Below are 12,551 nucleotides of genomic sequence, written 5' to 3'. Positions count from 1 at the left end.
TCACAAAGAAATAGTGCCAGATGTTGATAAAGTTTTAAATAAATTTGCTAAAGATAAAAGAAGACTTGAATTAATATAAATTTTTCCACTATACAATCTAGAACAAATTAATGAATAAATAAATAAATAATTAAATCTTACCCACTCCTAATTGAAAAAAATAGTAACCATTTATATAAAATAAATTCCCTTTCCTCTTGTTTACGTTGTGTCGTTATCTTTCTGCAGGTTCAGCTTGCTCCGGCTGATAGTACCTGTTCTAGGAGCCCCCTGTCATGGGCTTTAATAACTTTCTATTTTTATATCAATTCCTTTTCTTTAACCCCCCCCCCCCCCCTTTTCCGAGTTCGGCTTGCTCCAGCTGATAGCACTCGGTTGATTGGAGCAGACTGTCCATGTCTGGAATAGCTAATATTACGTTATTAGCTGTTTCCTAGGCATGCTGACGAGCCCTGATATTGGGCGAAACAGTCTTAAAATATATGAATTTAAACCGTTGTTTTTATTTTTCCTACACTTTTTTGCAACCCTTTACAAGATTGTTTGTTATTTTGCTGTCCATTCGAAACAAAAAACGTCTCTAACAGAGCTAATAATTTGGACATTAATTAGGCCGTTTATAGTGCGTAGAGGCTCAAAAAAAGTGACTGACATGTTACAAATGCTGGATCCGCCCCTGGTGAAAAGAAACCACACTTTCACAGACATTACATTTCATAGTAATGCACCCAAGCCGTATATTGTCTGTATGCTGAAAAGCGTAGTTGTCTAAAAAGAATATAATATGTTTGTTGTTGTGGAACCTAGGCCTTACAAAATGTTGTATATATATTTTTAAATATTCTTTGACTCACATTCAGTAAACGAACTTTTATGTAGATAAAGAACGCATTTTTTTTTCGCATATGAAGTAATATTTTATATTTGTTTTGAAAGGTAGAATAATAAGCTTACTTGTTTTGAAAAGATTTTATATCCTTGAAATTATTTTGATATCTGCGATGTCTAATGCTTGCTGTCTCTAATACGGTGCGATTTAAACAAAGAATATTATAATCTTTATGCAAGGTAATACATGTATTCTCTTCCAGCTTTTCTCCCAGTAAAGTTGTAAACTCCAAACAACACTTGCATTCTTCAACAGTCATTAACTCGTGTATATCACATTTTTTACACTTACACCAATGTAAGTTTTCTAACCTGCTTGAGTCTAAATCCTCATCTTCGTCGTCGTCTGAAATATCATTCGCAGTTTTTGATGAACAAATGTTTTTCAACTGACTTTCAGTATATTCAGGTTCGTTATCATAACACCCTTTGCAAATACTTTCATCTGTTTCAGAACTATATACTTCGCTATGTTCACTAGCACAACTACTTTTTTCGCTGCTATCCATGACTAAGTGATTTTGAGTCTCGCGGCTCATACGTCATAATTCTGTATGGTTCACGAGGAACCGTGAATGGAGTACACGGTTAATTTCAGAAAACCTTAGAACTTTAATGGGCTAAAACAGCCTAAATAATGAAAATTAAGAGTTAATTTTTTTTTCAATAGTTTATTTAGATGTTATACAACGTTCTTAATTTTTTTTTAATAACATTTTTTTTTGACCTTAGTTTCCCTTTAAAGGTTTTCAGTATATTCGCTACGGAAAGGTAGTTGAGGGAGAGCTTTTACAACAGATTATTTAAAACAAATACAAAAAGATTTAATTAGCTATGGCTAACTAGCTGGCTTATTGTTTTTGTAATATGAGCTTTGAACAGAATTTTCAGCATTGTGGAAGAGTTCTTTCTCAATTAATATTTGTGTTGTTATTAGAAGCAAGAACTTGACATCTGGATAAGTAAGGTGGGCGATGAAAATAAACAACTCTTCGAATGGCTATTAGGAAACAAAGTTTGTTGAGTGAAAGGTCATAGTAAAATATATTAATTGGTATGGTTCAGAAGTGAAAACGACACAAAGTAGTGGTAGAAAATGTATTCTTAAATAGTTTGCAGTTATATTTGGGTTATGGGTTGAGGTGCTAGGGCTTCGTTAAAAATTAAGTACTGAAATAAATTACTGACATTGTAACAGACTAGACAATTGACAAATTACTGACATTGTAACAGACAAGACAATTCGCACTACATGCCTTAGACAACGGACTCTTGAATCTTGACACTACATGTCTATTATGGTGAGTGTTTATCGTAACAGTTGGCACACGGGCTTCTTTTTACTGCACCATATGGCCACTGGCTTCTTTTAGACATTTTGACAACGGACTCATGACACTTGACACATATGTCTTACTATGGTGAGTGTTTATCGTAACAGTTGGCACATGGGCTTCTTTTTACTGCACCATATGGCCACTGGCTTCTTTTAGACATTTTGACAACGAACTCATGACACTACATGTCTATTATGGTGAGGTTTTTATCGTAACGATTGGCCCACGGGCTTCTTTTTCCTGCACCATATGGCCACTGGCTTCTTTTGACATTTTGACAACCGACTTTTGACAGTACATGACAATTAATGACAATTAAACGTTTGTCTCATTATAACAGACTGACATGAACTGACAGGCTCTATACATACAAAATACTTAATTAACTCTATCACTGTCGACAAAATAGACATCTGCACCTAAACCGGCTGACGAAGGAAGCCCAGCACCCCCAAATTTCCCCAAATTGAAAAACCAAGAGTTGACTGATATGTAGTCTTCTATAAGTGCGACATTAGCTACATACTATGATTTAACACAACACGTAATCGTAAATAAATATCTGCAACTAATAAACTGCTGTCATATTGGAAAATATACAAAGAATAGTGCAACGTTTACAGTATCCTTACAGACGTTTGAAACTCAAAATTGTATATGTTAGGGGATTGTAATAACCTACATACTATATATACAAGTTAAACTCAGCTTAAAGCACAGACTTAATGTCCCAGATTTTTGTCAGTCCATTTAACTCTGCTATGCGAGTAGACCATTCTTTCAAAGCGTTGTCTGACAGGTGAATATACCTTCTGTAGCAATCACTACTCCAGCGTCCAATAATCTTAATAGCGGAATCAGGTATCCCGCAGGAAGCTGCAGCCGAAGCACCACCAATGCGAAAACTATGCGTGTTAATGTTAATATTGTTAGGCAAGCTTATTGTAAGAAATGAAGAAACAAACTTCCGGGTAACAAACCTTCCGTCACTAAACGTGAACCAGGGCCCTAGTTTGGTTCCTCTGAATGCTAGGTAATTTTGAGTGGCTCTGTAAGGACAAAGAGAGCCTCCAATTTTTGCTAAGCGAATCTTGCACCCTAGCCTAAACGGATCTGTTTTAGAGCACTTAAGGTTAATTACAGCATTTAAACCACACGTGGAAAAGGACATGTCAGCAGGTGTGAGGTAAGTTTCTGTATCAAAAGTGGACATGGCGGGGCAAACATACTCTGACACCCTTAACAGGCCAAAAAATGCCACTAAGATAAGACAAGTCCACATTGCTTTGTCGTGGTTGGAAAACATAGAGTTTTTTATAAACATTATCATTTTACGCAGATCAGCTGGTGTAATTGGTAGTCTCTGAGAAGCAGAATTTGGATGACATCTTCTAATGCCACGCAAAACATAGTACAGGCGACCCATGTGGGCTATCTTCGTGTTAAAGCCACTGTACTGAACCCCACAAAGATAGACTTTAATAGTGGCAAATTTGACGCGTCTTGCCAAATGTGTCACAAACAGTTGAAGTGTCGATTCTGTCAGAGGAATGGTAGGTACGGATGTAGCTACACAAAAAATTTTAAAGGAGAGATATCCTGACCAATACGTTGCCCTGGTGTTTGTTGAAATGGACGAGTTTAAATAATGACTTAAATCTCTTTGAAGAGTTGTAGTATCGATGAAGGGATTGGTGTTGGATCTGCTTCGGCTTCTGGGCATAGACGTTTGAAGTGTTGTACCTGCAATCGAGACAAAAGATCTGCATAAGTATTGTGCTGGCCTTTAATGTGGCGTACCAGGAGGTTTATATTGTGTTCTGCTGTATAGAAAAATAAAAAACGTACAAGATGCATGATGTTTGGACAACGACACGACCCAGAGGACCACACATAAACAATAGCCAAATTATCTGTGTATAACACTAATTGCTTGTTTTTTCATGCCTCGCCCCAAGAAAAAACTGCTACAACTATGGCCAATAACTCAATGAAGGTGATACTATACTTATGAGTAAGGTTTAAGGCAATTGAAAACCATGCACCAGAAAAAAATCCTCCTATGCCTACTCCAGAAGCATCAGTAAAAAGATTTATGGAAGAGGAGTCTAACGTTTCAGTGTGAATAATAGCGATGTCATTCCAAGTGGGGAGAAACTCACACTACCATTGAATATCCTTGCGAGACTCTGTTGTAAGAGAAATATGATGGTGCAAGGAACGAACTGTAGTGGAAAGATCAATAAGACGTCGTGAGAACATTCGACCACATTTCACAACCTTACACGCAAAAGACAAAGACCCTATGAGAGATAAAAGTTCTCTCTTTGTGCATTTCTTCTTCCCTAACCAATTATGAAGTGAAGATAGTAATTCAGTGAACTTATCTTGTGGGAGACGAACAACAAAATTTACTGTGTCTATTTCAATGCCCAGGTATGTAATTACTTGGCAGGGGCCTACCATCTTATCTGGAGCCAACGGAGCACCAAGCAAGTCAAAAACGTCCTTAATCAACTTTACTATAGCCTGACATATATTTTTAGATAGGGCAGCTGTGATGAAATCATCTAAATAATGTAAGAGATTTTTGACAAAATAAATCCATAATAATATCTACTCTAGAATATTAGCAAAGTTGTTAAAGATTAAAGGAGAGGAACGCCCACCAAAAGGAAGAACTACGTCAAAAAAGTATCTTCCCTTCCACTTACAACCTAATAGGTGCCAATCACTAGGATGCACAGGGCACAGTCTAAAAGCATGCTTTATGTCCAACTTAGCCACGTAACAATTTCTACCCAACCTTTTAACCATTTCAACCGCATCGTCGAATGATGAGTAGGAGACCGAATAGTAATGCCATCGTTAACTGAATGTCCATGTGGTGAAGAAAGGTTTAATACCACTTGCACCGTCCCATCCTTTTTTGGTGCAGCACCCAGGGGAGAAAAATGTAATTTAAATGGTGGTGAAGCAAATGGGCCCACCGTATGTCCCCTATTCAGCTCTTTCAAAATCGTCTCATCAACTTTGGTTTCATACTCTATGGAAGATTTGTTGTTATTTATGCATGACTTCAACTCATTGTCCTGAAAACCAAGTTTGAATCCATATCTAAAACCTGATACAATAAACCGCACTAATGTTTTGTTTGGATGACCAGTCAAGAGACTCTCTAATACATCAACCTTAACCGGGGTTGTGACAAGCGATTTTACAGGAAAGAATTCATTTGGTATTTGGCCTAGAGGACCTGAGTGGGCAATGGAGTGCTGGGTGTCCTGACGATCCACAGGAAAAACACCTGTGAGAGTAGGTGCATGGGGTATATGTGCAACTGAGTCCTCTATTAAATTTAATGCACCGTGGTTGCTGGGAATTACTTCGAAACTGGTGGGGGACATTCCGAAACTGCTGCTCATCAGCCTTCGTAAACCGCCCACTTCGAGTGGGGCATTGGTTAGCGAAGTGCCCTACTTGATTGCAGATAAAACATGCATAGCTCAACCTGCTGGAGGATGTAGATGAAGATGACCCCCAAGCAACAGCATCCCTTTTTGGCAACACAGGAGCGCCTCTAAGGTGCTGGTTGTATAGCAGGTCATCAATAACATCCCACCTCTTGCTGGTATCATTTGCCAGATGTATTCTGTGTAGTTGGTCAAAGGCATATACATATGAAAAAATATACTGGTTGGCAAATTGGGCAATGTACGTCTGATATCTGACTAACTGCTGAGCTAAGTGTGGTGAGTACTGGAGCATACAACTAAGATAATAGCTCCAAGCCAAACTCCACGAAGCATAATCCTTAATACGAGACTTAGTTACGTTTTTTCTACACATAGCTAATGTGGGTGTGCCATCCACGGTGCGCATCCTCATCTCGTACTCACCTCCATCGTCCATGGGCAAGGACGACAAGGACGTTGTTAAGGCATTGAGCGATGGAGGCAATAAATAGTCGAAATTTACATACTCACCGCCCTTAATCTTATCCAAAATTCGCTTAGGAACTGGAGGGAGAGAAATTGATAAAGTTGACCCTACCACCCCCGCAGACAGACCCGAAGTAGCTAAAGTTGAAGCATTAGTAGTGAGGCCAGCAACTGAACGATCTGCGACTGACGCGCCATCTTTAAGATTGGCGTGTTCCACAAAACCGGCTGTGGCGCCGTAGATTATTGTGGCGCCGTAGATTAGTGGTTATAGCTCTCGTACTCTGTGCGGGAGACCGGGGTTCGATTCCTCTTGACGGCGATTCAACATGAGCGAGTGAATGTTACCATAGCCCCGGGTTAACCCAAGCCATGTGAGGGAAATTGGGAAGATGGCACACTGTGTGGGCCGTTGGATGTTGCCGGGAGTTGTCTAGTAGAGCGCGGGCTCTAATTGGGTCTGCGTAGCTCAAAATGAGCATTAAATACTCTAGGACTCTCCATCTACGCCATGGCCCCTCCTGGAAATAATAGACAGGGTATATCCCTCGATATTTGTGAGGCTAGCCATGTAAAATATGCACATCTATCTATCTGTCGGAGATCGCTGGGGGGAAACACGAAAAGATGGCTGACGTGACTGTGGACGGTAAGTCGGAGCTTCCTGCTGTGACATTATTTTTTGTTTTCTGAATTCGTTTTGAATCTCATTCCTCAGAAAAGATTTAAGTTCGTATGTTAAAAGAGTTTTACCTTTGCTTTTTGCTTTTTTAGATGCCATTAAGTATTATTTGAATTGCGCAATTTCAGACCAATGTTAAAAAGCAGCCACTTTCTGAATGTGTTCTGCAAAACGTCTGAACTGTTCAAGAGCAAGAGGCTTACTGTGTTCTACTCCATATTTATACCCCCCTGCCTGTGGTATGGATCTATGGCCTTAAGTAACAAGCTTAAGGCAGTCTATTGTTTCGGTTAAATTAATATAGTGTTGACTATTAGTCATAGGTCACCAACACATTTGTAAAATTAATAATGCAGAATGAAAAAACACTAGTGAACCAGGTTAGCCTTATACTAAGAGTCAATGGAGACACACCTTTCCTTCTGTAACCCCAATTAACATGTGCTAAACTTTTAGTTTAGCACCATTTATTTTTAGATCCAATTCATCAGGAGACAGTCTATACAGCTCAGCATCATTGGTATTGGTAGGTGATAATTCTCTTGTTGATGATTTTAAAATCTTGACATCCATAGAACTTTTCTTGCATCCTTCCTTTTATTCCAATCATCCTTGTTTTCATTTCGCTTTTAAAAAACAAAAGGCAAATATTTTTATATCTGAAAAAAGTTTATTCAGATTTTCCCTTTCCCATATTGTTTGTGATATGACTCTTTCTCCTGAGGAGGCAGTTAAAGCAGAAGCAGTCAACAACTGTACCCCCAAGACATGGTCTCCTTTTCTATCAATACTTGCCTTGTCAACAGTAATAAAGAGAAAAATTAATACGTTTTACCCACAGTTCGCTTGTTACGGTTTCGAACTCTCTTTACACAGTGTATATTGCCACGCCAATCTATTTTATCTGATGAAGATCAGTTAAAAAACTTATTTTGTTATGAAGATATTGTTAAGTCTGGTGTAGACTTCAAGCCCTTGTTCCAGGTTGCAACTTTCTTAAGCGAAAGTCGCATTTTCCTATTTCAGCATGCAAAAAGCAGAAAATTTCTCTTAATTCTTCTTTTAAAGTTCAAACAAAACTTGAGTTTAGCCCTACAAATAAACAATCTATAAAGAAACCCGACTTTCATATCAATAATGACGAAAGTTTATTAAATAAAAGTCTGGAATGGCTCAGAGAGCATTCCTGGCTATGTTATTCACCTATTTCAGATGGATGTTTTTGTCTTCCATGTGTTTTATTTGGGGACAGAATTTCTAAAAGAACCACATCCATTAGAAAACTATTTTCTGAAGCTGTCCATATTCTTATTGTTTTTGTTATGATTGTGTTTTATTTTGCTGTCCATGACTGGTGTAATCATTTGACTCACCTAGTCATGCTGATGAAGCCTGATATTGGCAGAAACAGCAAGAGTTTATTAATATTGAAATATATTCACAATTGTCTCACTTTATTGTAGTTAATCCCTGTTAATTTCAGTGCTTTTATCTATCTAAAATATGACGTGTAAGACGGAGAGTTGATTCTTATAAAAAATGTTCTTAGAAGATTTTCTTATAGCTTAGCGTTTCTTTTCGTCAATTTTATTAATAACTAGATAAATCGGAAGACAATTTTCAGCGATTTTTGTACCCGCAAAGCTCAAATTAGCGCAAGACCCCCAGCTGCTAAACTCAAGATTAGCAATATTTGGACTAAGTCTTGAAAAAGTCTGGATCCGCCCCAATATACAATATATTGTATTTTTGCTAAAAAATCACTACTTTTTGCGCAACGGGTTGTTGTTGATCCGCGGTGAGTTTATTTTATAACCTCGTCCCCAGGGTTTTCTACGTCTATTATATTCAGTTTTGGTGTATTCCCAGATATCAGCTGCAGTAAGATGTTAGCACCTCGCCTATTATATCAAAGAGAAACAAAAAACACTAGGGACAACTATTGGCTAGTTTCAATTTTGCTTGCAACTTGCGTAATGCTTCGCAACCTTTTTTTTAAATTCCTAGTTAATATGTGCGCGGGATATACGGAATGTGAGCATTTTAACGGGTTCGTAGCCCCTTTCACAAAACCTGGAATTACGCTGAAAAACATGTTTTGAGTACAGAATGTTTTGAAAGTGCATTCAAGATGGCGGCAGAGTACTTTCGTAAAATACCGTACAAACAAGACCTTCCTCCACCTAATGGCTATCCAAAACTGAGTTTTGATCGTCATTTACCAAAACGAGGGCCTTCTGGCATTGTTATTATGGCAAGTGGAGTAGCCTGCATGGCTTTTGGGTTTTATTTTATTGCTAAAGGAAATCAAAACCGAAGGTAAGATAAGACTGTCGTTTGTAAGAGCGATTGTTTAGCTACAAAATTCTGAGTTATTAGTGTGCGCATTTGTGGGGTAAAGGATTGTGGAAAAAAGAAAGACTGTGAATGGTTTAAACTGATCCCTTTTCTGAATATAGTTACAACAGAATTTCAGTGTTTTTTGATTGATTTCTTGATTTTCTGATGGCTTGTTGTTTGCTTTAATTCTTAGATCTGGGTTAATATGCTTGAAATTTTTTGATCATTTTTAACAAAAATAACCAGCATATTTAAATTCAGCACCAAAATTTATGGAAACATGCAAATTTTTAAGTTTATACACTAAGTACAACTGCCTCTATTAGTAGCCAAACTTTTGATGTTTTATGAAGAAATCACCATACAAATTAACTGCAGTGAAAATTTTTCATAATATCTAACTGCAGTGAAAAATTTTCACTGCAGTTAGATATTATGATCAAACTCTTATAAAACTTAAAAACTTTAAATTACAATAAATCCTGTTCTAATAATCTTTTGGTATTCTAAATTTCCTATGTTTTATAATTTTTGCTGATAAATCAAAAGTTTCTCAAAAGTTTCTTGTTTATTTTCAAAATTCAATAATGTTAACCTGGATCCGAGAATTTCCTTTCCCTAAAGCTAGGTTCATCGAAATGCGAATAGGGTTAGACAAACCTATTTCCAGACCACAATTTTTGCATTCAAAGTCGGAAGAACTAGAGCGACATAAAATTTTCGTTACCTGTCGTCTTCCCACAGCCAGTACACGAGGGTGCCGATAAGCTGCATAGAAAATCGGAATTAAAATTAAATTCTTGAAAGAACACTGTTAGGTGAAATTTGTACCCTGGGGTAATTGTCCGGCGTCTGTCCACCCTCCTAAAATATTAATATTTGTTCAACATTATTATTTATGCATGTGTGTGTCACATTCTCAATTTATTTATAGGGAGTTAGCAAAAGAACAAAAGGTTGCACGCCTTTCTTTATTGCCTGTGCTACAAGCTGAACACGATCGTTGGTAAGTCCTTTCTGTTAATCAGAAAAACTTAAAATTTATCTGTGAAACATTGACTTAAACAATAATTTTACTGAATAGAAATTTTCATTATATAAGTATACACAAACTATACGAAAGTCTTCTGTCTGACATTTATGTTATAAGATGATTATCCCATGGCTGGTGAATCAAATTTTTTAGGTGAAGGGGGTCACAGCGTGCCCACTTTGTCAGGAATTGTCTGAAATTTCTCAAGTTGACAAAATTTCAGGCAAAAATCTGCAATATCAGCAAGTTCTTGAATATGTCAGAAATTTCAAGGATTAAATTTCAGAACTGTTTTTAAAAAAATTAACTTTTTAGTATGTTCTATTAACTCTATACGTTTTTTAGAGTAAACCAAGGTTCCAATAACTGTGAAATTTATCTGTTCAGTCATTGTTATTGAATAATATAGATATTATCTTGTCATGCACAAGCGTGTTTATTCTAGGCTACTTTTCAACAGCTACAGGCAATGGTCGTAATCATCTTCAACTATTTATTAGTTGAGGAGTTAATTAGAGGATCGAAATAAACTAATTAGATTAAAGCAATTAAAGTAATTCACTTTTTTACCGACCTAGATGGAAGCAATAGACGATTTTCATCATTACGCATGTTGCTTATAAACCGCAGACCTTATACGCCAATCAACAGGCAAAATAATGCAGGCGGTAAGCCCTGGACCAGTCCATTCCAAACTTTATTTTCAGTTAGAGGCATCTTTTGATCTTAAATTAAAGTATAGGTTGCATGTGGTTTAGATTTAGATCATGTATCAGTGAAAAGATGCTAGTAGCCACAGTACAAAAGTTTTTAACCATAATTTGACTTTCTTCACCTTAGGTCTGCATTTATTGCCTGTCGATATTTCTGATATTTTCCGCGCATGCGCGAGAATCACGTAAAAACGTAAACTTTGAAACTTATCAATAGACTGAGATTAAAATCTTTTTTTTGCTAAAAGTTTGCTTTCTGTTATGTTTGTCTAGAATTTTTTTCACTTTTTCTAAATATATATTCGCTTTCCGAAGTAACCATTTTTCTGGAAGTTAATAGGAAATACTATTGATATGAGTATCTATAGGAAATACTATTTATACATGTATTTTTGTCTATACTATTATGGTTTCTTTCACTTTTCTTGCTGTCCAACCGGAATCTCGATCTATGATCTTTTTATTATCTCAGTCAACAATATGATCATTTTTCCAGCTATGGTCTGCAATCTTATTCTTGTCTGCCGGCGTTGCGTACGGGTTTTTTGGCTCTTCATATGTTGTTTAAACATTCGTTTCGTACTTTAATTGCTATGATCTGATTGGTTGATTTTGATCCTTCTGTGAGTATGTTACAATAATAAGATAAAAATTTTAAGGCATCTTTATTTTTCTTCGATAATGCAATAAATATTTTTTAGGTTATACATAGAATCGAAGCAATACCTAAGTTTTCGCGAGAATTAATTTTCGCAAATTTTAAGTCAGTTACGCAAAAATTATTGAGTAACTAGCTATTTGCGAAATTTGTCAAAATTTGGATTGTTCTTCTTTTATATTTTTCCATTCATTTGTAGCTGTAATTTCACACTTATTGGAGTTTTGGTTTATAATTTTAAATTTAATTACAAACATACTAATAGAACAGAAAGATTCTGTGAGAACTGTTTTTGCCAATGTTTTGGAAAATAAAAATAGTTTTAATAAACCATTTAAACCTAAGTTCATGACATGTTGTGAAAGAGGCACTGACTGCAATAAATATTCCTCTAATTTTGCTAATTTATCTTGAATCACGTAAACATCGGCTGATTGTCACGTGCGTATGAAATAATTCTTTTCCTCAGGCTTCTTCGCCGAATGAAAGAAAACTTGGAAAGTGAAAAAATCATAATGAAGGACGTGGAAGGTTGGGAGGTTGGAAAAAGTGTGTACTACACAGACCGTTGGGTAAAACCAAGACCGGAAGAACTTGAAAAGTTATAGTGATGTATCATATTTAAAATATTTTTTTGTGTGGAATAAATTTAGGGTTCGGTGTTTTTGAATTTTGTTAAATTTTGGTGTCAATAGTGAAAATTAGACCTCTGTATTAAGCCACGGGGACACAAGACAATATTTTCAGGCGATAGTAACAAATTTGTGTTAATTACTATCGCCTAAAAATGTTAACTTGTGTCGCCAGAGAAAGTTTTGTTTCTCACAACATTTTTTTGTTACTCGCAACATTATTTTGTTGCCAGTAACAAAAATAGGTTACGTGTATGAATATTTTCCGTCTCGCCACTTGCTACAACAATTCTGATGCAACACTTTTGATGAAAATATTGATGAAAT

At 36.4% G+C, this 12,551-nt stretch overlaps 2 protein-coding genes across 2 annotated transcripts; one reads left to right on the top strand and one right to left on the bottom strand.

Moving 5' to 3' along the window:
- Nucleotides 1–707: 707 nt before the first annotated feature.
- On the bottom strand, nt 708–1,639 carry LOC130612256 (uncharacterized). The gene is made up of 2 exons (XM_057433598.1): nt 955–1,639; nt 708–768 (listed from the first exon to the last, which is right to left on the bottom strand). The coding sequence occupies exons 1-2, from the start codon at nt 1,425–1,427 to the stop codon at nt 708–710; spliced, it is 534 nt and encodes a 177-aa protein (XP_057289581.1). The 5' UTR covers nt 1,428–1,639.
- A 7,244-nt stretch (nt 1,640–8,883) lies between these two features.
- On the top strand, nt 8,884–12,262 carry LOC130645732 (NADH dehydrogenase [ubiquinone] 1 alpha subcomplex subunit 13-like). The gene is made up of 3 exons (XM_057451821.1): nt 8,884–9,167; nt 10,123–10,194; nt 12,062–12,262. Exons 1-3 carry the CDS (start codon nt 8,980–8,982, stop codon nt 12,198–12,200), a joined length of 399 nt encoding a protein of 132 aa, XP_057307804.1. The 5' UTR covers nt 8,884–8,979; the 3' UTR covers nt 12,201–12,262.
- The last annotated feature ends 289 nt before the right edge of the window (nt 12,263–12,551 follow it).

The sequence above is a fragment of the Hydractinia symbiolongicarpus genome, chromosome 1, assembly GCF_029227915.1.
Source record: "Hydractinia symbiolongicarpus strain clone_291-10 chromosome 1, HSymV2.1, whole genome shotgun sequence".
Lineage (NCBI taxonomy): Eukaryota > Metazoa > Cnidaria > Hydrozoa > Anthoathecata > Hydractiniidae > Hydractinia > Hydractinia symbiolongicarpus.
Note: the sequence above shows the minus strand (reverse complement) of the source record. Positions and strands in the feature narration are given on the sequence as shown.